Raw genomic sequence first — 27,145 nt, 5'->3', positions numbered from 1 at the left:
ACTGAGTGGAAGCTGCTAACTCTTGGGAATAAGCTAATATTGCTAACAACAAACGACATTAAAGAAAATACATACTGTGAGGGCAGTGTCAAAATTCCCAGACTATTGAATAGGGGTCCACAAGAGGTTTTCGAACTTACACCATACATAGCTCGAACAGCCCGTTTTTGAGCCAAAAATACCCTTTTTGAATCAGAAGAATTACCCCAAAAAATAATACCATATGATATAAGCGTATGAAAATATGCGAAGTATACTACTTTTCGTGTTGAAATGTCACTTATTTCAGATACTGTTCTAATGGTAAATAAAGCGGCATTTAGTTTCTGAACAAGATCCTGAACATGGGCTTTCCACAACAGCTTACTATCTATCTGTACGCCTAGGAACTTGAACTGTTCCGTCTCGCTTATAACACGCCCATCCTGTCTGATTAAAATGTCAGTTCTTGTTGAATTGTGGGTTAGAAACTGTAAAAACTGAGTCTTACTGTGATTTAGCATCAAATTATTTTCCACAAGCCACGAACTTATATCATGAACTACATTATTTGATAATGTTTCAATATTACACACAAGATCCTTCACTACCAAGGTGGTGTCATCAGCAAACAGAAATATTTTTGAATCACCTGTAATACTAGAAGGCATATCATTTACATAAATAAGGAACAGCAGTGGCCCCAGCACCGACCCTTGGGGAACACCCCATTTAACAGTGCCCCATTGGGACTGAACATCATTACCACTCTCAATATTGCGGAGGATTACCTTCTGCTTTCTGTTCTTAAAGTAGGAGGCGAACCAATTGTAAGCTACTCCCCTTACTCCATAATGTTCCAACTTCTGCAGTAATATTTTGTGGTCAACACAGTCAAAAGCCTTCGTTAAATCAAAGAAAACACCTAACGTTCGCAACCTTTTATTTAATCCGTCCAAAACCTCACAGAGAAAAGAGACTATAGCATTTTCAGTTGTTAAGCCATTTCTAAAACCAAACTGTACATTTGACAGCAAATTATGTGAATTTAAATGCTGCAGTAACCTTGTATATACAACCCTCTCAATAACTTTAGCAAACACCGATGGCATAGAAATAGGTCTATAATTGTCAACATTATCCCTGTCTCCCTTTTTATAAAGTGGCTTCACTACCGAGTACTTTAATCGGTCAGGAAACCGACCACTCCTAAAGGAAAAGTTACAGATATGGCTAAGTACTGAGCTAACATACATGGAACAATACTTCAGTATTCTGCTAGACACCCCGTCATATCCATGAGAGTTCTTGGTCTTTAGTGATTTAATTATTAACTCAATCTCCCTCTTGTCAGTATCATGGAGGAGCATTTCAGGTAACAGTTTATTTAGTTCACCTGCTATATTCAGAAAGTGATTATTAAGTACTGTACATATATGCGACTTATCAGTAACACGGACATCCCCACTACGCACTGATTCTATATTCTCGACCTGTCTCTGCAGACCAGCCACTTCCTTTACGACTGACCATATGGTTTTAATTTTATCCTGAGACTTAGCTATTCTATCTGCATACCACATACTTTTTGCCTTCCTAATAACTTTTTTAAGCACCTTACAATACTGTTTGTAATGGGCTGCTGCATTTAGATTTTGACTGTTTCTAACGTTTTGATATAATTGCCACTTTGTTCTACAAGATATTCTTATCCCTTTAGTCAGCCACCCAGGCTGCCTGTTTGTGCTAGTACCCTGTTTTGAACGTTCTAACGGAAAGCAACTTTCAAAGAGCACGAGAAAAGTCTTGAGGAAAGCATTATATTTATCGTCTACTGTATCAGCACTATAATAGGACACTATTATAGGACAACTCGTAGTAAGATTTTGGTAGTAGGACATAAGGGTGAGCAGAAACCAATTTTGTTGATTACTAGTGACCCAGGCAGGTTTCACATGGGTAGCATTAAGTATCTATGGCCAGATCACTTGTACGGACAACTTGTGTGCATCTGTATGCAGTGGTACAATTGTTTATTGCTAATGAGGCCATAATTTATTCATAGATTTGGTTAAACGTAGTTTGATGAATGTACTTTAACATCTCCTCTAGTTCGCACTCATTTTAATAGCAGAAATGAAGCTGTGATAATGTCCCAAAACTGAGTGCTAAATTGCACACAGCAGATGAACTAAAATGCAAACTGTCAATCGGTGTCTATAAATTTGAGGATTAATTACAGCAGCAGTGAAGCTGCAAGTGTGTTTCATGAATCATTCTTGGACTGCTCTGTTGTTAACAGCATCACCCACAAGAGGGGAAGGTTCAGGTTCAAGTCCCAATCTTACACACAGTTTTAATCAGCCAGGAACTTTCAAAGTATTGCACATACACACTGTTGCAGAGCAAAATAGCTCACTCTGGATGTTAACCAACATTTTTTGCATAGGGTCTAGAAAAAGATGTGTAGGCACTTATCAGGTTTCCATGGGCCTGCCACTATGCAGCTCTACCATCGCTTTGCACTGGTTGAGGAACGTTTCATTATATTTACCTGTCAGATCTCACACAAATTTAAAATGCTGCGTTTGATAAGATAAGTGAACTATGCAATCTGCATTGAAAATGTAAAACGCTGGTGTCCTTTAAGGCAATTCTGAAACATCAGGTCACATAAAATAAGCAAATGAAATATGCTAACTAAGTTCAAAATACAGCTTAACATGTAAAAAATGATCTATAAGGGCGCATACCAATCAACGATACAGATTAAAACATCAGAGATAAAAGATAATATAAACTCACTCTTATAATTTGTAGTTGTTAATTGCCAGAACTCTGGAAAGCTTGTATGATGTCTTTGCTGACAAGAGAGCCCTTGCCAATTTCTCTTGTGCGAAAGAAAAAGAGGCACTTAAAACAGGAAATAATTTACTGGCAAGGTCACGTTTATGTTCCACACAACATCCTAAATCACCTGTCCCTAAAACAATTTCACCAGTGCTGTCTAAACACTCAAACTATATCACCCCATACATTTGAGATGGAAGACAGTTTCTTTTCAAGAACTACTTCAGCATGTAAAAGAATGTTGAAAATGCTTTCGGATGGATAAGTTAAATAATAAAGGCCATATATTGAGCCGAAGTCTTTAAGGCAGTGAAAGTTGCAGCTATTGTGTCAGATGGCATTTCACTCACGAGAGTTTGAGCACACTTCACACAGCTGCTTTGATTTTTAAGCTTTTTGACAATGTAACCTGCTACACTATGTGACCAAAAGTATCCAGACACCTTGCTGAAAATGACTTACAATTTCATGGCTCCAACGGTAATGCTCGAATTCAATATGGTGTTGGCCCACCCTTAGCCTTGACGACAGCCTCCACTCTTGCACGTGTATGTTCAATCAGGTGCTGGAGGTTTCTTGAGGAATGGCACCCCATTCTTCATGGAGTGCTGCACTAAGGAGAGGTATCAATGTTGGTCGATGAGGCCTGGCACGAAGTCGGCGTTCCAAAACATCCCAAAGGTGTTCTATAGGATTCAGGTCAGGACTCTGTGCAGGCCAGTCCATTACAGGGATGTTATTGTTGTGTAACCACTCTGCTACAGGCCATGTATTATGAACAGGTGCTCGATCATGTTGAAAGATGCAATTGCCAACCCCAAATTGCTCTTCAACAGTGGGAAGCAAGAAGGTGCTTAAAACATCAATGGAGGCCTGTGCTGTGATAGTGCCACACAAAACGACAGGGGGTGCAAACCTCCTTCCTGAAAAACATGACCGCACCATAACACCACCACCTCCGAATTTTACTTTTGGCACTACACACGCTGGCAGATGCTGTTCACCAGGCATTCGCCACACCCAAACCCTGCCATCGGATTGCTACACTGTGTACCGTGATTCGTCACTCCACACAATGTTTTTCCACTGTTCAATCGTCCAATGTTTATGCTCCTTACACCAAGCGAGGCGTTGTTTGGCACTTACCGGCGTGATGTGTGGCTTATGAGCAGCCGCTCGACCATGAAATCTAAGTTTTCTCACATCCTGCCTAACTGTCATAGTACTTGCAGTGGTTCCTGATGCAGTTTGGAATTCCTGTGTGATGGTCTGGATAGATGTCTGCCTATTACACATTACAACCCTCTTCAACTGTCGGCGGTCTCTGCCAGTCACCATACGAGGTCGGCCTGAACACTTTTGCTGTACATGTCCCTTCACGTTTCCACTTCGCTATCACATTGGAAACAGTGGGCCTAGGGATGTTTAGGAGTGCGGAAATCTTGCATTTAGACCTATGACACAAGCGACACCCAATCACCTGACCATGTTCAAAGTCTATGAGTTCTGCAGAGCGCCCTATTTTTCTCTCACAAGATGACTAATAACTACTGAGGTTGCTGATATGGAGTACCTGGCAGTAGGTGGCACTACAATACACCTAATATGAAAAACTTATGTTTTTGGGGTGTCCGGATACTTTTGATCACATAGTGTATGTGATAAACTATGCATTGTTTTGGAATGTTGTCTGTATACGGAATAAGAAACTCATTTTCCCAGCCCGCTATAACCATTTTGTCCTTAATTTTGACCTCAGCAGATAAGTTAATGTGTTTGTTTTGTACCTCCATTTCTTTAGCCCATAAATGCATCTGATTAACAAATGGTGTAAGGGGTGGTTCAGAATTTGGTTCCCAGTTCCTAGATGCAGATACAGCTGTCTTAATGGGGACACAAACATGCTGTAACATATATAACTGCAGAAGATCGACAGTTGATGGAGAGTCCTCACAACTTATAGACCTCAGAATCCAAAATTATGTCCTAGAGGGTCTTGGTTAAATTTTCCTGTCTTTATGTGCTTAAAATCTTTGGACTATAAATACTGAAAAACTTTCAATGTACTCTTTAGCATGACTCTGAGAGATTCCATCATTCTGTTTGAGGAAAATGTGTTGTTTCCTGAGCAAATGGTTTTGTAAACATCAATTAATATCTTTGAAAGTTCTGTGTTTTCACTGCCACAAATTCTCAGGATTGGTTTTGCAGAAAATTTTAATTTCATTTGCAATTGAATTGCTGAATAATTGAAAAGCCAACTTCGCATTCATCTTTAGAAAGATATAGGGGCAATATGGGAAGAAGTCAATTTTCGGCAAGCTCTAAAGCCTGCAAATTGATGGGACAAGTCCAAAGCATACACCTGTCTACAGAAATTAAAATCTATTTCTTGATTTTTGTGCAGCAACCTACTCTTATCGTGAAAATAGTTCATCATACATTTTAAATGTGTACATAGTCTGAAAAGGCCCAAAGTTTTCTGTCCTGATTTACTGGATTTCGGATACTACATTTAACATTTCCTGGTTTGCCGGCAATTTCTAGTTTAATCCAAGCCTTTTTATTTGATTGACTTCATCGTTTGTGAAACTTGTCACTCTTGCCCCAGCTTGTTCCAACTGTATGATTATCTGCATCAATAGTTTAGCTAGCATATCACCACACATTGCATTTTTGCTTGCATAAATGGCAACTGGTTGGACCCAGCTATAAAGTAGGGGAATAAACATGAATTCCACAGCCTGGTTCACCAAAGTATACTTTTCTTCCTCTGGAGATAAATAACCTTAGTCTACAAATCCATCCACTTTGCGTAAATAGCAATTAAACCGAATGTCTTCCCTTAATTTAATGTCATCAAAAATTTCAACGCCTAAATGTTTATTTTTGTCCTGTTCATTTTTAAAATTTTCTCTGATAGCATTTATGGCATGTGTGTTGACACCATACAAGCATTTAAATCCCTTGCAGAGCTTTCTCAAAAGATATTCAGAAGGCACAGGAAGTAAGTCATGCTTTTGACAATGCTTGTAGCCCTTAGGTGATTTAATTTTACAAAGCAAGCTTTCAGAGAATAAACTCATCACTATATCAAATACCAGTTGGGGTTATTTGCCACTTCTTAAGCATAATGTCTATGACTAACTTCTGTTTTTTACTCGGGAAATTCGATATACTACATGCACATGACTTGGATTGTGTTAGAGCAGAAACTTCCTTTTCTAACAAAATTACACTCTCCCTCTCTTCCAGTAGCTGATTCTGTGTTCTCACTAGCATTCTTTTTAGATTTTTGGGTTTTCATTTGACTGCTGATAATTTTTCTGGCATCAGCCTCACTGTCTAATAAATGGGAAGCTCTACATACTGCAACTGGTGTACAAATCTTTTAAGTTTTGGTACAAAATTGGACAGTTTTTTTTACTATTCTCCTTGAAGGAGATTTGCGTGCTTTCAAGTGAGTAGTTAAATAGCTCAGAAAGTTTGGAAAATAGAGGCACTGACCCTGGCTTTAAAGTCCATCTTGTTCTCAGTATTTTGACCTTCTTTCCTTCTATAACGAATGAGTCCATTTTAACAAGCAAATCAGCAGCAAAATCTTTTTCACATGCATATGATTTACTTGTTAATTGAATATATTTCCTCATAATAGCTTCAGCCCATTAACAAAATCACTGGCAGTCTTTGGGGGTCTAAAAATGTCTATCTGTTGCAGATGACTTGTATCCTGATTGACATCTGGGAACATAAATAGCACAGCATAGTGACTAATGCAGTTTTCTTTGTCAGATAGCAGTAACTCAATACACCACACAGATTATCAGTAAATGTGTAAAAAGTCTACAAACAAACATGTAAATATTAATCTACTGTTACTTTTTCTTTGACATCATGAAACACAAGAAAACACGACAATGAGTCTAGATGTGTCTTACGAGCCGCACCATTAGAAATCTACTTCAGTCAGCCACAAGCAACCTCTACGCAGTCTGTCGTAGGGTAAAGCAACTACTGTTGTAAGAGAGATGATGAAAACAGAAGTAACAGCACTTCTCCTTCTAGGCGCTATGCTTTTTGCTTACTTTGTTAACTATCGACTTAACATTTTTCCTTGTTACTCTCATTCACTAATTCATTATTAACATAAGCATGTACTGTTTAAGGCTTTCCCAATATAATAAATGTTGTTAAGACTCTTGACTACTACAGCAGATGGTGACACCAAAACTGTAATATTTCAGCTTTGAGTGTAATGAATTCTTGCGGGATTAAATTTGGTATTTTTCTCATAAGAGCCATAGGTACAAAGTTTTCTGTATTGTGTTGGCAGAAGAGCCAACACCGTGTTGCTAGAAGAGGCCGAAATGCACGCTTTACGCTCACGCAGACTGGCGTGAGGTCTGGAACAGTTAAGGGAATTTAGAGTAGCAAATAAAGTACGTAGTTGATGTAATACTTAACTTTAATCCATAATTGGAGAACATCGCTCTTGTTGATACATCAATAACAATGTCAATATAAACTGGCAATGGCGCCTTGCTAGGTTGTAGCAAATGATGTAGCTGAAGGCTATGCTAACTATCGTCTCGGCAAATGAGAGTGTATTTGTCAGTGAACCTTTCCTAGCAAAGTCGGCTGTACAACTGGGACGAGTGCTAGGACGTCTCTCAAGACCTGCCGTATGGCGGCGCTCGGTCTGCAATCACTGACAGTGGTGACACGCGGGTCCGACGTATACTACCGGACCGCGGCCGATTTAAAGGCTACCACCTAGCAAGTGTGGTGTCTGGCGGTGACACCACATTCTGCACCATCATTATATATAAATTTGTAAGTGTGTTGGTAATTAATGTTATGTTAAAGGTTACACATTTGAATAACACACAGGTGTGCATTTTTTATACAAATTATATTGTAGATTAGTGCAAATATTTGTTCTGTGTTGTATTATTTGTCTGAGGTACCCGTTTGCAACATGCAGCCTTCGGAGTTCGCTGGCAGATTGCAAGTACAGCATGGAGATTGAGCTTCCAACATAAGATGGACTGCTTGCAGGGAGCCTTGGAGGAGGCGACATCTACTGTCATCAATACAGAAGCTATTCAATAATGGAGTTTTGAGTACTTTTATAAAAAAAAATGCAGTTAAATTCAGTATGGTTTTAGACTCTTCTCAACCGTGGTATCTGTTGTTGGATGTATAATAAATGTTGAAGTTTATTGCAAGAATAGAGACTGGAGAAGAATTAATATGTGATATGTCAAAGATGAAACTATACCAATATTTTCACAATTTTTGGCAACCAGAAACCTCTCACAACACAGCACCTATTCCTTATTTTAATGTGCAATGTCAGCTGTTGTGGAATTCCACCAAAGGCTATCATCACTGCCTGAAGGTGACACACATTTGTGGCTGGAGAAGGGACAGAAAAGACTTGAGGGAAAGTATTCTGAAATGAGAGAAAAAGAAACTATTTTTGAAACCTCAAGCTTTCATATCTGTCATCATTATTGCAAGTGCTCCTGCACCAGCAGTTCTCTCATCTCACACTGAAGAAACTTGTTGCATTTTTACCAGTTTGTATGAATTACACCCTGCTATAGTTCTCTCATATGCTACTTGTACTGAAGGCATAGGTTTTCGTTAAATTCTACAACAACAAACAAAAGAAACATTGGATAATGCTACAATTCACTTCACTCTGCACTGCACGACTCCTCTTGCAGCTCTGATAAATTTGGATGGTGGCAGTTGTTTTGTAATAATATTGTGGGGTTTACTCAATACTGTCTGGCAAAAAATCCAATAAATGCATTTGCAACAACTCTGCTGGGAAATACTGATAAGTCACACACTTCACCCTGTTCAGTTTAATAATAATAACTATTTTGTACCTATGTGTTGAAAATTTTCCTTACATGCAATGCAATTTTCTGTTTAGCTATTAAATTATTACTTGCAGACACACAATGGAACCAACCTGAATAAGGTCATAATCAGTCAGTTCCTCAAGGCGTTTTGTGTCATGTACCCATTCTGACAAAAAGGGCAAACAGTGAACAACTCCAGCCATTACAAGATGATGTCCCAAAGCTGGATCTAAATTACGTTCCAGATCAACAAGACTTGGTGGTCGTGAATCAAGCAGCCGTTGATACTGCATTAGCCAGAAGTCAGCTTGAGACTGTAAAAGATAAGGTAAATTTAGAATAGTGTCAGCACTTGATACCATGCAAGAAGCAAAATCAATTTTCACATAATGTCGACATAGTTTAAAACTTATGGTCTTACACTGATAACATTACATTTAGAGACTATGCAATTTTGATAAACCTATGTCACTAGAAATGGAGATACGCTTGACTCTGGCATGAGCAATGGTAGTTAACTAGAGGATGTTATCAAGTTTGACCCAAGTTCTCCATAGAAGTTCATATGTGCCACTGCACTTTGTGCTCTCTGCTGGAAACTGCAGAGAAAGGTCATCTGCACTGAATTATTATTTAGTTTCTGGATGCTCAACAACTACTATTTCATATTACAGTGCTTTTAACATCAAAACCATGTCATGCTGTGTCTGCTATTTTCACCCTATTTCTGCTGGCCTTTGAGAAAGGAAGCTTTGACAAAGGAATCTTGCATTAGTGTCCTGGTAGAAACACCAGATGATGATGCTGGTTGAGGAAAAGTCATGGGTGATTATGTAACTGATTCACACTGCTACAGGGCTGCATGCACAGAAAACTTTTACAAGATCATGCTGTCTGTATGTAAGAAAAGTAAAGGCATCCTCAAACTGAAGGTTGATATGAGTATCAGAGTGCTTTAATAGGCACGGTCTAGTTGGATACAGGTATCATGTTGATACTTTTATGTGTGTGAGGTGCTAGAATGTGGAATGAATAAAAACATAAATAAATATAAATTAAACAGAATATGTAACAAGGGATTTCAGTGAAAGAATGGTTAATTTACAAAAGCAGTTGAAAATAAAATAAAAACATAAATCTAGAACCAAAAAAGCAAAAAGAGAAAAAATAAATTAAAGTAAGCTTAGTGCAAGGATTAGTGCATGTACAACAATACACAACAAACAACACAGTCAAAATATATGCATAAAATAGTGCACATTTCTCTTAAAAATGCCATCTACTAAATAAAAAGTTTTATCAAGTAAACACATCTTTGTTCTATTTTATAAATAATGTGCTGTCGCTGCATAGATCTTTGGAGTTTATTTGACAGTTAACTAAACATTTTTACAGATTTCTGTACCTGGGTTAGATTTCTGAAATCAAAATGGAGGTCAGCCTTCTTTCTTGTAGTGTGATTATGGTACATTTCATTGATTTCATAGTGCACAGAATTGTCAATCATGAAGTTCGTAACAGAATAAACGTATTCGGTAGTGATGGCAAGTATCAAAATTTCCTTACAAAGACTGTAAAAGAAGGTTCTCAGAGAGACTCTGCACATGATTTGGATATTTTCCTGCGGGAAAAATTCTTTAATGTGGGTGAATTGAACTAAAAGATAATTCCATAGCCAAATACCAAAGTGGAAATACCAAAGTAAGTGGGCTTTGTGATACTGATGTCTCTAATGTGAGACTGTCTTAGTGGCGAAAGTAGCCGAAGCCACACTTTTTATGGTCTGGGGGGACATGACGTTTCCAGATAACACTGCTATCGATGTAGAGACCTAGAAATTGGAGCAGTACACTCTTAGTATTTGCTCACTGCCCTGCAGAATAGCTATCTCTTGTGGGATTTTGTGTTCATTTTGACTAGCCACCAGAGTGCATTAGTGTTGACTATGTTTGGTGTTGACTATGATTGGTGTTGACTACGTATGGTGTTGTTGTCAAGCCTGGTAGTGTATAGGCGTGAACAGAATCAGACATTTGAGTAATCGCTGTGAAGGACATAGAGATGCTACATTCTCATATGAGACAGCATTTCAGCACCTGACAGAGTTTGAAAGGGGTCTCATTGTGGGTGTCCATTTGGTTGTCTGGTCAAATTGTGCGATATCTTGATATGTGGCCCTATGTTGGACAGCATGGGAATGTGAGGGGAGGTACACTAGTCCTCAAGGTTGAATAGAGTTCCAGTTTATTCAGCATTAAATCGTGGTACAGCATTAACCTGGATGATCATCACTGGTGAGTATGGCTGCAACCTGGGAGAGGTCCCATTCTTCTAATGTTTTGGAGTGGCACAGCATTGTTTCACGGTGTGGGGAGCCACTGGGTATGTCTTCAGGTCACAGGTGGTAGGGACTGAAAGAAGTCTCATGGCACAGCGGCATGTCATGGACATTCTGGAACCTCTTGCAGACAATTATTACTTGGGCACACTGACAACAATCTCATAGTAAATTTACTACCTTATGAAGTTTCATCAACAACCAATTAAAACTATGCCTGAACAGTTCTTGAAAAACCCAACAACACTGACTGACTGCTGTGTCATCCTCAGCCTATAGGCATCACTGGACGCGGGTATGAAGGGGCGTGAGGTCAGCACATCTGTCTCCCGCCCGTTGCTTCGAGCCGCTACTTTTCAATCAAGTAGCTCCTCAATTTGCCTCACAAGGGCTGAGTGCATGCCGCTTGCCAACAGTGCTCAGTAGACAGGACAGTCACCTAACCAAGTTCTAGCCAAGCCCAACAGTGCTTAACATCAGTGATCTCACAGGAACCAATGTTACCATTGTGGCAAGGCCAGTGGTCAACAGGCAATTACATTTTGTAAGGAACAACAACTTTCATAAACATAACAGCTTAAAGAGGAATGATCTACACTATCCATCATTCACACTTAGTGTATCAGAGAAAGGAGTAAGGTAATGAGCCATAAAAATCTTTGGCCACCTACTTAAGTGAGTACAGAATTTAATGGCTAACAAAATTAATTTCAAATACAAACACAACTCATATCAGCTCGACAACGAATTCTACTTGAAAAAAAAAAAAAAAAAAAGGGCAACACAGATATGAAATTGTGTAAATGGACAGCATATTGTCACCTTTTCCTCTGAGAGGATGTACAACAATTATAAAAACTGACTTGTTCAATATCATTGCAAGAGTTCATAATTATGATTCACAGAACATGGAATCAATTTAAATATTTCTTCTTAACTGTAAGAGTATGGAGTTGTTATTTAATTTTGTACTTCATTTCCCTAAAGTCTTATACTACATTAGTTTTCGACTGAAATTTAAGAAATTACAAAAGAAGACATTATTTCAAAGCCATACTCATATTACGTACATATTATAAAGACAACAGACATGTATTCCTTTACCCGTGATAATTAGAGATCTACTGTTTTTTTCTTAGATGTAAACAATCACTACTAATAGCTTTAAACACATTATTTTTCCTGCTGTGTGCTTTTGTAAGGTATGAAGAGTCCTACATTATGGTGAAGAAAAGTTTAAAAGCCCTGTGCAGCCAAATCAACCATTTCGTCTTTCAGAAGGGAAATTATAATACTAGACTTGACAACTTTTCAGTTGCAGGTTCTCAAGAAACATATTGTCATATGTCATATCAAAGTAACTACTTGTTGAACAAAATAAGATTTTTTGGTATTGGCTACTTTGCACTATACCTCTTTGTCTGGTGGCCTTCGACGCTCCATTTCATTCAAGGTTCGGAGAAGTTGTTTACGCCGCTCTTCTTGCTGGCCCATCAGTTTTACAAGCAAGTGAGAAAGTGCTTTCCGCTTCTCACTTAATTCAGCCTATGAAGAAATATATGAGACATACTTAAATAGGTTCTAACAATGAACAATTAATTCATATACAAACAGACGAAGTATGCTGCCCCTACATTTAACAGATACTGTGTTTCTGAAAATTAACAGTCAATAAATTTTTGATAAAGAATATCTTTAGGCGGAAGCACTGAGGAATATGTTACAACAACAACAACAACAAGAATTAGTAGTAGTAGTAGTAGTAGTAGTAGTATATTTAGACAGGGATTGCTTTTTCAGGGCTATCAGGTATGCCAAGTTAAAATAAAGAGAAAACTCATAAGACATTTGAAATCTACAATTAGATAGGCCTCCTCCACACTTGTCCAACCATGTATTATATGTAATTCTATCCTGCCACTTTCCATTAGGTCATTTTCTCAACCATTTCTTACCTCTTCAAATCTAACAAAGAATTTACATTGTCCATCTAACATCCATTTACCTGACACTCTCTCCTGTCCACCTACATTACATTTTCATTACAATAGTAACAGTTTGTGCTGCACTCAGGTGTCCAACCAGGTACTGTCGTTTACAAAATACGATACTTCGACAGCTTACCATGCTGTCATCTTCATGAGATATCTGCAGAATGAGTGTCTTTGCATTGTTATGTCTCCTTTTTACTCTTATCACTCACCACCCCTCCCCTCCACTATACAGCAGCACACTACAGTTGATAGAGTGGTGGGGAACACAATTGACAAATGCTGGGCATGAACTCTTATCTTTCAGTGTCTCTTCCACCTTCTTCAGTTGCGGAAATAATTACTGGACAATGTTGTAACTTCAGCTGGCCAAGTGCTGAGTCCCACACTTTAGCGAGAGTGAAGTCACTGTCCCCATTGATCATGTAGTCAGCCACTCATATCTGAACAGCTTCCTTTAAAACACAGTCGCAAAATGATGATACCTGTTTTAGGATCACCATTTGTCCATATTTCACTGACTTACTGAACAATCTTCAGCTCACATTTTACACTTAAATTTGCTGCTTCACTACCTATAGTGGAAAATGATAACACACACTGATTGTTAGCTTTCTGTATCACACACATCAGAAGCTTAGTTTTGAAAACTCTATATCATTTACCAAAAGCACTGCAGGTCATTTTTTGGACTCTGTTATGTTTATTTTATTGTCCATACATTAATCATCTTTTAACTGCAATACGTACAAAAACTGATCAACTAATTCATGACTTCACTGTGAATTTACACTATTTTCTTTCTAATATGTTGGTAAAGAATTATTTCGGTCTTATTTTAACAGATTTTCTGGCCTACTTTAATATTTGTTCTATTAAATTTTCCAGTTGTTACTGAAGTTCATTTGTACAAGAAGCAAACTGTACAATGCCATCAACAAAAAGAAAAGTTGGTTCCATCTTGTTTTATTGAGTTTAAGGGTTTGAGAATTTTATCCAGAGTTGCTGAAAGTCGTTTTGATGACATAGATTCTCCTAGCCTGACTCATCTTCTGAACTTCACCTTATCCTTATGAAGTCTAATGGGAGCTGTAGCACTGATGTGTAAGGTGGGTTCAAATGGTAAGGTACAATATTTCACAACAACTTAACATGATGAAATTTGAATATGCCACTTTGGGATTACATAGTGAGACATCTAGGAATGCAAATTTAGTGTCGTCACCTCCCCCTACAAAACTGAAAGCTGTGCCCTTAGCAAGTGACATGTAATGTGAGACACTCTGTAGCCTACACAAGTTCACCAAGAGCAAATGGCGTGGGTTGCCAATGGAGGGAGTGATTCTGCTACACAATTATGTGCACCCACATCTCCAAGATCACACAAAGTAAACTGACCAAGTAAAACTGGGAGCAGCTTGAGCATCCATTCTACAGCAGAGACATGTCGGAAACAGAGAACTCCTTGGTTTGTGAAACAGAGGAACAGTTGTGCTCAGGCCTCTTCTGATTACTTTTGAATGAACACTTCAATTATACTCACAGCGTCATTTTGTACATTTTCTTTTGAACACCCCCCCCCCCCCCCCCAATACAGGTTCTTCACAATATACTGTTAGGGGCAGTCAAATGAACACGAGACAGATGAAAAAAAGTAAGGAAACTGTTTACTACTTCAAAAGTAATCGCCATAATTGTTAATACATTTATGCCACTGTGAGACAAAAAGGTCAGTGCCTTCATGGAAAAATGCTTGCGGCTGCCTATGGAACCACAATTGTACCCAGGCATACATCTTTTCATTTGAAGCAAACTGACAGCCTCAAATGCCTTTCTTCTGGGCTCCATGTTTCCATGGTGGCAACAGAAGAAAAACATTCATAGCCATTGATGTACGTCTGGGTATAACCATGGCACCATAGGCAACTGCAAACATTTTTGCATGAAGGCACTGGCCATCTTGTCTCGCAGTGGCATAAATGTGTTAACAGCTGTGGTGATTACTTTTGAAATAATAAACACTTTACTTACTTTTTCTCCATTTGTCTTGTTTTCATCTGACTGCCATTATACATAATCTGGGGCAATGCTTTCCTTCTGAAGGGCTCTTATCAAAGATTTTATTGGAAAATCTATGAATCCAGTAAGAAGCATATATACTCATTGCCCCTTTCTTTAATTTTATTCAGGACCAACAAATGGTAAATCCCCTTCTAAACCCAGCACTTTTCATCGCTTGATTGAAATCCAATGTTTTTTGTATGTAGCTAGTAATAACTGTAGAAAATATCTCATTCATTATGGAGATGAGGCTGACAGAGCTGTAAAGTTCATAAACTGAACCACCCTGGACGCCCCATTGTTTTGAACCACAAGGATTACCTGGCAGAAGGACTCTGCCAGGATTACCTAGCAGACGGACTCCTCAAGCTGTCAGATTCATCCACCTACAAACCATACAAACCCTAACACAATGAGTCTATTCCATAAATCCAGCAGGATTTCCAGTCTCTCCTCAAATCCTTAAAGCCATCCCAGAACCTCTCCCTGGAGTCCACCTCTCTCCTCACCGCTACCACTCCCCGTGCTCCTGCCTTTGACATGCTTCCTAATGTCCATAAACAAAACCACTCAGGGTGCCCCATTGTGGCTGATTACTATGCCCCCATTGAGAGAATCTCTGCTTCACAGGCCAACACCTTTAGCGTATTACCCGCAACTTGCCCTCCTATTTAAAAGATACCACCCATTTCCTCCAATGACTCTCCACAGTTTCTGCTTCTTTACCACACAGTGCCCTGCTTGTCACTATTGATGCCACCTCCCTTTACACTAATATCCCAAATGCTCTCTTCAAATATAGCAACAGTCTCACTAAGGTCTTCACAGACTTACCCAACCTTGTACAAAAACAGATATTTTGTGCCTCATCTTTCCAGTCATCTACCGCGACCCAAAGTTCCACTGTCAGGCCACAGAGGAGCATTCCCCTTGTGACTCAGAACAAGCCAGGACACGGCAACTGAAGTACATTCTCCGCCAGAGTTTTAACTACCTCTCATCGTGCCCTGAAATGAGAAATGTCTTACGTACTATCCTTTCCATCCCTCTCATAGTCGTAGTCTACCACCCACCGAAAGTACACAATATCCTCATCCATTCCTACATAACCGCTGCTCCCAACTCCTTGCTCATATCTCTGTAAGAGACCTAGATGCAAGACCTGCCCCATACATCCTGCCATCATCACATACTCCAGTTATGTCACAAACATCGCCTATCCCACCAGAGGCAGAGCTACCTGAGAAACCAGTCATGTGATCTACTGAGCTGCATTCTACGTGAGCATGACCACCAACAAGCTGTCTTTCTGCATGAATGGACACTGACGAACTGTGGTTAAGAAACAACTGGACCACCCTGTTGCTGAGCATGTCACCCAACACAACGTTCATTTCAATGATTGCTTCACAGCCTATGCCATCTGGATTCTTCCCATCAACACCAGCTATTCTGAATTGTGCAGGTACGAACTCTCTCTGCAACATATCCTATGTTCCCGTAACCCTCCTGACTGCACCTAGCTGCCCTACCCTCTCTCCACCTCGTCCCTGCACACTCCCACTAGCAGCACTTTGCTGTCCCCCACTCCTACCATGCTATCTCCCCCCCTCCCCACCACAGCCTCCTCTTTATCCCTATCCTGTTGCCTCTCCCATCACGCGCTGCTGTTCATAGTCTGGCATCAGCTGACGGAGACTGTGGTTGTGTGTGTGTGTGTGTGTGTGTGTGTGTGTGTGTGTGTGTGTGTGTGTGTGAGCGCCTATTTTCAACAAAGACCTTGTTGCCAAAAGCTCATTTTGAGACAGTCTTTTTGTTGTGCCTCTCTGTGACACAGCATCTCCGCTATATGGTGACTAGCAAGTATCCTTTTTATAATATTGTAATATTCCATATTGGATTTGCCATTGTTTGATTCCGAATATTTATTTATTTTTATTTATTATTTTTTTTTTTTTTTATGACTTGCAAAGTACGACACTTACTACATTCTACAGTTTTGAGGAATTGTCTTCTTCTGCAGCCATTATGTAAACAATTTTGCAAGTTAATTGTGTATTCCTTTTCCCACAGTTTTATACATTTCTTTTGAAAAACAAATAGCTCCTAAAGCTTTTCCTTTCTCACACCCCTTCTCATTTTGTTTTGTTATTTGCCTCCTTAAGTCATTTTTTCTTAATTATCATTACTGTTAGAGATGTGCTATAATATAAAACTGTCATTCTGAAATTCCGAGTATAAGACCAGACCCAACTTTGATAAATTACATTAGTCAGAATAATTTGCTAATTAATTTGAGCCATTTCAAATAACTAGTTTTGCTAAAGCTCAGTTCAATTAACTAACAGTAATTATTTCCTATTCCAGTCACTTTGTTGATATGTAAGCACATGTAATTACCATATTACTGATAAAGTTAGGAAAGTAACTTATAGAAACCCTTAAACTATTCATGTAGCTAATTTCCAAAACATGGTAGGAACATCAGCACTTAATTAATTTCTGGGTAATTAAAACTTTTATGCATGACACTATTTAGTTATTTTTGCAGTTTCATCATCAAGAAGACTTATTTCAGTCAAAACTCTTATCGTAAATAAATTTCAGACAAAAACCAATTTTTCTGTACTATTCAATTAATCTGAGATGTAAAGATCTAATTATACATTGTTGAAATGATGTATTTAGCAATGTGAAATTTTAGTAGCCATTTTTGCAAAGCTATTTAAGCACTGGGCCTGAAGTCATTTTTAGGTCTGTCTGTTCTGAGATTTCAAGAATGGAATCCATGTCAATCGGAACCATAATAATGTGATGGGGCAGTGATGTATTGTTGTGAATAAGAAAACAAGCAGTGAAGTAGTACAATTAACAATTATTACTGATTTTGAAAGTGCCGTACGTATTGTTCACCTGAGTGCTGATGGCTGATTAGGCTATACTGCACAGTGACTGTTACACCTACCCAATCTACATTTGTTTGAAGACATCCTTCCTATTCACCTTAATAAACTTTATACTTACCAACAACTACTTCACCTTTGAGGGACAGACATACAAACAGATCAGATGTACAGCCATGGGAACCGGGATAGCTCCTTCCTATACCAACCTTTTCATGGGTAATTTGGAAAGAGCTTTCCTGGGAACCTTAAGTCTTCAGCCTCCAGTTTGGTTTGGATACATTGATGACATCTTTACCATATGAACTCATAGTGAGGATGACCTGTTAAAATTCCTGGAATCTCTGAATACCTTCTCCTAATCAAATTAAAGAAAGATTAAGGAAAGGCAAACCTATGTTTCTAGCATTTGTAGACTTAGAGAAAGCTTTTGACAATGTTGACTGGAATACTCTCTTTCAAATTCTGAAGGTGGCAGGGGTAAAATACAGGGAGCGAAAAGCTATTTACAATTTGTACAGAAAGCAGGTGGCAGTTTATAAGAGTCGAGGGACATGAAAGGGAAGCAGTGGTTGGGAAGGGAGTGAGACAGGGTTGTAGCCTCTCCCCAATGCTATTCAATCTGTATTTTGAGCAAGCAGTAAAGGAAACAAAAGAAAAGTTCGGAGTAGGTATTAAAATCCATGGAGAAGAAATAAAAACTTTGAGGTTCGCCGATGACATTGTAATTCTGTCAGAGACAGCAAAGGACTTGGAAGAGCAGTTGAACGGAATGGACAGTGTCTTGAAAGGAGGGTATAAGATGAACATCAACAAAAGCAAAACAAGGATAATGGAATGTAGTCGAATTAAATCGGGCGATGCTGAGGGAATTAGATTAGGAAATGAGACACTTAAAGTAGTAAATGAGTTTTGCTATTTGGGGAGAAAAATAACTGATGATGGTCGAAGTAGAGAAGATATAAAATGTAGACTGGCAATGGAAAGGAAAGCGTTTCTGAAGAAGAGAAATTTGTTAACATCGAGTATAGATTTAAGTGTCAGGAAGCCGTTTCTGAAAGTATTTGTATGGAGTGTAGATATATATGGAAGTGAAACATGGACGATAAATAGTTTGGACAGGAAGAGAATAGAAGAATGCTGAAGATTAGATGGGTAGATCACATAATTAATGAGAAGGTATTGTATAGAATTGGGGAGAAGAGGAGTTTGTGGCACAACTTGACCAGAAGAAGGGATCGGTTGGTAGGTCATGTTCTGAGGCATCAAGGGATCACCAATTTAGTACTGGAGGGCAGCGTGGAGGGTAACAATCATAGAGGGAGACTAAGAGATGAATACACTAAGCAGAAGGATGTAGGCTGCAGTAGGTACTGGAAGATGAAGAAGCTTGCACAGGATAGAGTAGCATGGAGAGCTGCATCAAATCAGTCTCAGGACTGAAGACCACAACACCAACAATTAAATTTCATATAGTCCTATTCCGAATCCTATGCCACTTTCCTTGATGTTGACCTTGACCTCGTCAAAGGCCAACTACACACTTCTGTCCACATTAAACCTGCCAACAAACAACAGTATTCACATTTTGACAGTTGCCATCTTTCCCATGTCAAACGTTCCCTCCCATACAGCCTTGGCACTCGAGTACGTATTTGTTCAAATGCAGACTCTTTAGAGCAATACACCACCAATCTCACATCAGCCTTCACTGCATGTAATTACCCTACCAGCTTAGTTCAAAAGCAGATTTCCCAGGCCTTCACATTCAATCCTGGTGCTGCTGATCCCTCCAAAAAACAACTTTAGAACACACCACTGGTGACTCAGTATTATCCTGGATTGGAATGTATTAATCAGCTACTTCGACAGGGCCATGACTTCCTGAAAATTAAATACATTCTATCTGAAATTTGGCCCATCTCACCTAGAATAGCTTTTCGTCACCCTCCTAATCTCTGGAGTATTCTTGTCAGTCCCTAAGCTGCTTCTGCATGCCGGCCGGAGTGGCCGTGCGGTTCTAGGTGCTACAGTCTGGGACTGGGCGACCGCTACGGTCGCAGGTTCGAATCCTGCCTCGGGCATGGATGTGTGTGATGTCCTTAGGTTAGTTAGGTTTAATTAGTTCTAAGTTCTAGGCGACTGATGACCTCAGAAGTTAAGTCGCATAGTGCTCAGAGCCATTTGAACCATTTTTTTTGCTTCTGCACCCATCTTCCTACTCTATGGCTCTTACCTCTGTGACCGTCCCTGACGCAAGACTTGCCCTATGCACCCTGCTACCACTACCTACCACAGCCCTGTAACTGGAAAAATATTTGCTATCGAAGGGAAATGCATATGTGGAACGACAAGTCACAGCTGTTATGCACTGTTCAGTCTTTTAGATCAGCATGACTACCATCAAACTTTCAATTAGAATGAATGGGCATAGGAAGAGGGTGTATACTGGCAACACGCGATATCCTGTTGCAGAGCACGCTCTACAACATGACAATCATGGCCTCTGTGCCTGTATCAGTACATGCCCCATATCGAGTCTTCCCCCCGACATTATTTTCTCACATCTCTGCAAGTGGGAACTAGCGCTACAACACGTCCTTAGTTCTCACCACCCACCCGCCCTTAATTTACGTTAATTTCTTCTGTCTCAGCATTTCTTCACAGTAGCTACTCTTTTCTTCACTCCATTTTAGTTTTCTACATCTTTCATTGTCTTACTCACCTATTTTTCACTGCTCTCCTCCCACCTCTGTTATGTACAATGCCCTTAGTTTTTCAATCTTATTAACTCTTGCATGATGTTTAAGCAGTAATCTCTGTCTTGCAAATCACCCAGTCATCCACCGTTAAGCTCTCAGGTTTTCAAATCTTGTTTGATGCAGTCCCTAATAATCAGTCTTTCTTTCTTTCTCATTACATTAAGTAAGTCTCTCCTGACCTGTGGTTCTGGGTGACTTTCCCAAAATCTACCCCTTTTTGCAGATCTCTCCAGTTCTTTACCTTCACCCCTTCAACCCTTCTGCCTGAAGAAGGAGCCACTGTCTCACAGAAGCTTGGGTAATTACAACCTTCTTTATGTGTGTGTTCTGCTGCCACTTGGTGAGTAGATTTTTTATCTATCTAATTAAATAATTTTGTCAAACATGGATTTTTTTCATTGTTACTATCTATATTCGTATAACATATTATCATTAATTAGAAAGGATGTGCGTGACTGGTAAAGGAGATTTAACTATGTAATTAAGACATGGACAGGCCATAACTATTTCAGTGAGGAGGGTTTGATATTTATAGAAGTAAATCCAGTGAAACCAAATGTATCTGTGTACACCACATTATTGGATGTAAATAGTGCTGTACCCACCCACATTTACATCCAATTTTCTGCTGTGATCACTGCCACCAAGGAACTACATCTGATAGTTGACCAGATTTGTCACAACCCCAAATGACTTTATACACTACATCTCACATTGCTTCCAGAAAGTCTTTATTTTTGTTGTTTTTGCAATGTACTCCTTGAATTAAATAAACAGTTTTAAAAAATCTTTGAATGCCTCCTTAATTTCCTCTTTGTTTGAGTCACTATTAAATTTCCACAGTAGATTCTCCCATCCCTTCAGACACATTTCCAAATAGTTTCGTTCAGTTGAGTACATTCTGTTATGTTCTTATCATCATTTACTCATAGCTACTGTCCTCTCCTTAATAGTTTCTCCATTCTATCTGAAATTTTCTTTTCTTTTGTTGTCTTCATACTTGCAGTATCTTTTTCTGTTAGTTTAAGGGCCAGTGTTGAATAATTACTTCCTCTCATTTATGTCTGTGTATCATTTATTTTTCCAAATCCTGAACTTACTGCTTGTTTCTATCAAGTAGACCTCCCTACTCATATAAAATTATCATTCTCTGCATTTTTTTATTTCCTGCCACATTACTCTTACTTTGTGGCTTTGCATGTATTTTTAAATTGCATCATACCAGTCTATGATCACTTTAAATTCTTAGTGATTTAAGACCAACATCTTATTCTGTATAACTTTCAAATTGTTTGATAAAACATAGTTAGTTTCACTTTTAGTCCTATTTGGTCCACAAAAATATAGCTCTTTAATCAAAATGGATAGATTGCTATTCACCATGTACAGGAGGCACTGAGTGGTAGGCACGCACATTGAAGATATTATCAGCTATCAGACTAACAAACTGTTGAGTTCAATCCGACATGTCAAAATCTGTCCTGAAGTTTTTTATACAGAAAGAATACACTGAAAGAAACACAATGTCAAAAATGTAGCTGCTAAGATAGACTGGAACGATTTTTTTAGAACTGTTGAAAATTGCCAAATTCATAGCATGCTAGACAGCTAGAGAAATGTACAGCCCATAGCTGTAGCAGACAGTGCATACACAACAAAGCGGGCAAGTATCCTTGGTCAATGGCTGATCAGCAAATAGATAACATGACACAATATGATCATAATTTGTAAAGTGAATTCCAGTTTCCATTGGCAGTTTCTCCGACACAACTGTTCTAAATTACTATTCGCTCGAATTTGCAACTCATTTAATACTCTTAATAATTAGCAATTGCCTTTTCAGTATCACTAAATGTTAACAATGGAGGTAAAAATGAATTAGTTTTGTTTGTGATGTCTTCGAATATATTTGCTAATAGCAACTGTCTTTGTGCAGGTTCCAGAGTTTTACAGTAATGTGGAATCCAATTAAGGTTTTCAATCTTGCAAAGGTGAAATATGCAGTCAAGTCACCTACTTCTCCTGAAGACCTACATAAGTGTCGTTTATTAGTTAATTTCTTGGACATTCACTTGAATGATGTTGACACATCATCAGAAATGATGGAAACATTAGAAGAAATAGGAAATAATTCTGACAATTTTGTGAACTGTGTTTCGACAAAGAGTGTTGAGCTAATTAAAGTCCAGAAAAAAATAGAGTACATACATATACAATAATAGTTTCCAGTGACAACGAAAAGACTGTATATTTTTTGGGTTATACGAAGGAGGGAGAAATCACACCAGCATAAACAGTGCGCAAAGCCAGTTTTGTCTTGTAAATCTGCACATGAAATGTATAAATGGAAGAAAGGTTTACAAAAAGTACAAAATATATGCAAAAATGAAACTTGAAGAAGTATGAAGTGTTCAGCACTGCTCTTGAGAGTAAGTGCATGAATACCCAGGGAGATCAATGAGACTAGGCACGCTGAACTGCAAGTGAGATATTTGTTACTGATTTTCCGGCTTCTTTGACCTGTTTAAACAGATGCAGAAAATTATAAAGGAAAGGAGGTCCCGAAATTACGAGTTCCCTCAACTAAATGGGTAGAGGAGATGTCATTAATAGGTAATACCATAGAGAATGAAAGTGTACAAACTGCTGTTATAGCTGACTAGCTTCTTGCTAGTCCCTAAAATGCTGTGTGTGAAGCCAATCAGTCGGGTTTCATGCAAGAACTGCATGCAAACTGCACTTTACCATTTAAAGTGAAGAAAAGACAGAGCCTCTTGTGCAGTTGATGAATGCTATGACACATTCTTATACAACATTGCTAACGATAAGCATCAGTGGGTTACCATTTCCACAGCTCGGTATCTGTAGTCAGAAACTTGAAGGCAAATTAAGACCAAAAAATAAAAAAAGAACTGTTTACTTGGGAAAAACTAGTAATTAACATAACAAAATCTGAAAACTGCAAGAGAATAATTTACCTTGTTACATCCAAAACGTCTTCTTATCATGTGCAGAAAAAAGTTCATTGTTTTGTTTGACTCTTGGCCTAGACATAATGATACCTCTGTAATTAGGGGCATTACAAAAAGACTGTTAATATAGCTCTGATTCCACCAGGAACTAAGAATGGGATTCACCCTCTCGATAAAAACACTTTTTGACAGCATTAACCACTTGTCAGAAAATTGTCGAACAACATAATTTATAATAGAGTTTTGTCATTTCAGGTTTACAAGCAGAACAGTATTGCTAAATTTCAGTCGTTTCTGTACTGACAGTTTGCATCACATTTAGCAAATTTGTTCACTTTTGCCTTGTATGCAGCATAATGTGCAGAACAACAACCATTTCTTTCTCCATTCCAGTGGTGTGTAAATAAAACTAGGCAATTACTGTTAGTTGCGTGAATGCATTAATTTTTCTTTTATCAGGTGTGCCTGGCATAAGGAAAACTTACATTTTTGCCATTCAACAGACACTTCGCATTTTTGTGATGACTACAGGAAATAAACAGGAACTGTTTCATTGTTATTAAAATATACATTATTCAAACATTACTATAAAGACTGTGCTACAGGAAATGTTATAAGATATTTAATGTTAACAAATTAAAGTCCCAATTGATGGAAGTTCTCGGTAATGTAGCATTATACACTGTCTTGATTTTCTTTCCTCTTTTAGTCACTTGTGGAACAACTACATCTGCAAATGTTTGCTGATACGAACTACATGTTATTCAATAAATTAATGATTTGAAACATTTTCGGTATGGTTTCAATGTTTAACATTCACATGTGTGTACTTTGTGCTATATGGCGTAACATAATCTTGTCACAGCTGTGTCTGCTTATTGGCCGAATCACATGCTAGGCAAGAAGGGTAATACAAATCACAGTTGTAAGCAGTTCTTCATGTAACACAAATGAGTAACTTCAGCACTAAAAAAAAATACTTGCAGTATGTCTTAGCAGCTAAAATTTTAACAGTGCATTTCTTTTGCTGTATTCTTCCTGTGTGAAAAATTTCAGGGTGAGTTTCATCATGTTTGATTGGACCATTTCCTATGTCAAATGTACGAGAAAACACACACACACACACACACACACACACACACACACACACAGAGTCACAGTCACAGTCACAGTCTTCTCTGAGCAATAAGGCCCAACCTTTTCTAGAGGACCGAGGCTTTTGGAGGACAGGTTCATGCTGTGTTACAGGTTTGTTTAGGCTCTTGGTTCTGCAGTGTGGCAAGAGGGACTCCTGAGGATGTGGTAAATGTAGTATGTCTGTAAGACAGAGTTTTGCAGCTATGAGGTGATGGGGAGGGGGAGGAGGTTTTAAGGAGGCTCTCGAAGTGGTGGTGGATAGTGGTAGACCAAGCCAGCAGTAATAGATAAATAGGTCGGACAGTTTTTTAAGGTGTCATTGTGCATGTTGCTCTAGTTCCTGGGGAGGGGGAGCAAGGGTTTCGGTGGAGGATTTTATGGATGGAGCAGAGGAAATGTAAGGGAGCACACATTTGATTTATATGGTTTTGCAGGAGCTTTGTGATGGTGTGATGGATATGCACTACCAGAATTTGAAGAGATATAGTTTACTGTGGACGAACAGATTGCAGCCAGATACGGGTAATTTGATGTCCAGGCCATATTGAGGGGAGGGGGACGGCGTTCCATGAGTACACGAAAATGCAGGAACAGTATGTGGAACTGAGTTCTTGCTAGGGATATGGTAACTTTTATGTATTGATGCAGAAGGAAGGAGCAAGGATCCTTAACAGAGAATAAAAAATGCACACATATGCATGGAAATATTACAAAAAGATGAAACTAGATGAAGTACAGGGAGAAACAAGATGTAACTGAAATAATATTAATGAAGAAGCAGGATGAGATCAAAGTGAAAATAAAAATAAAAAGAGGATAACCAAGTGGAGTGCATGTCAATGGGTAGATATGGGTGGGGCGAGGAGGCAGAAGATGTAAATGGGTTGGATGAGGTCAGTAAGGTGCATACTTGAATAAGGGAAGATGGGGCTGTTAGTTGTGAGGTGCGAGAAAATGTGTGTGGTGCAGGCAGGACAAAGAAAATACACGAAAATATGTGTGGCCTGCTGCCACTCAATGCCTTGTTTGTGTAATGAGTAGCACTCCTTCTCTTTCCTACAATTATTCTATACAAGATTTTCCACTGTTCAATTTTCTAATTGTTTTCTTCTGAAAGAATGTGTTTGAGGTAAACAAGTTTTTTCTCTCAGCAAATTATACTAACATATAGTTTGTCATTTCTAGTACCATATCCAAAGACTCCCACTGATGTATCATTCTTAAGTTTTTGTCCTATTTTAGCAAAGAAATCTCCTGTTACTATCTTGTAGTGGAATTTTCTGTTATTTATAAATTTTTATAACTCATCGTAGTGATTTTTTGCCTCTTTTTCGAACTGTTAAAATGTTGGTACAAAGGCATGAATGATTCCCATGGATTATGTTTTGTTTATTTTTAAAACAGTCTACCTATTGTGTCTGAGATTCCTTCAGCATCTTTAATACTTTTAATTTTCTAGTTTGTTATAAAGCCTACATCTGTGCAATATTTCCTTCCTGCCCTGTCTGCCTATAATAACATACGAAAAGATTGTAATCCAGATTTGTCTTCTTTTTTCATACTAGAGATAGTATTAATACATCAAAAGTGTGACAAAAATCATACATACAGGCCTATAATTGCTTAAGTTCTAGTCTGACAATGAGTTTTATGTTGGACATTTATCTGTTGTATACATATTCTTTTTCCAAACAAGTTAACAGAAATGCATCTACTCATGTATTCATTTGAATCTCATCACCAGCCACTAGAAGCTAAAAAACAGTGTAAGGTTTCCCACCATTATGAAAGAGATGTTCAGAAATATGAACTTCCATCTTTCATAGATTGTGGGCACATTATTTTCGGGTATGATACCTTATTTCGGAAAAATATGTGACAGGTATTTCATTATTAATTTATGCTTAATTTGTACCAGTATATACCATGTTTTACATAAATAGATGCTGACAGTATAGAAACTTCCTGACAGATTAAAACTGTGTTCTGGACCAGGACTCGTACCTGAAACCAAGCCTGTCCTTATTGTCCGAACTAGGCAGACACGATTCGTGTACTACCCTCAGAGCTTAATTTCTGCCAGTACCTTTCTCCTACTTCCCATACTTTACAGGAGCTCACTTGGACACTGTAACAGGACATGCTCCTCTAGCATTACTTTTCCTCAACAGTAGTTGTCGATACCAGTATTATTTTTTGAATTTTGGACAGATCATTTATCTCATTTGGTTTTCTGAAAACTTTCATATAATTGTATACACAGTATGTCATATTTC

The 27,145-nt window shown here is 38.5% G+C and overlaps 1 protein-coding gene across 1 annotated transcript in view; it reads right to left on the bottom strand.

The window, feature by feature from the left end:
• LOC124612866 (E3 ubiquitin-protein ligase LRSAM1-like) overlaps nucleotides 1–27,145 on the bottom strand; it is a 185,757-nt gene that overhangs the window by 7,827 nt on the left and 150,785 nt on the right. The window contains exons 12-13 of the mRNA XM_047141297.1: nucleotides 12,457–12,588; nucleotides 8,816–9,019 (exon numbers count right to left, since the gene is read on the bottom strand). Of these exons, the coding sequence (XP_046997253.1) occupies nucleotides 8,816–9,019; nucleotides 12,457–12,588 (336 nt within the window). The remainder of the gene's footprint in view (nucleotides 1–8,815; nucleotides 9,020–12,456; nucleotides 12,589–27,145) is intronic.

This window comes from Schistocerca americana, chromosome 4, assembly GCF_021461395.2.
Source record: "Schistocerca americana isolate TAMUIC-IGC-003095 chromosome 4, iqSchAmer2.1, whole genome shotgun sequence".
NCBI lineage: Eukaryota > Metazoa > Arthropoda > Insecta > Orthoptera > Acrididae > Schistocerca > Schistocerca americana.
This window is presented reverse-complemented; position numbering and strand designations above follow the sequence as displayed.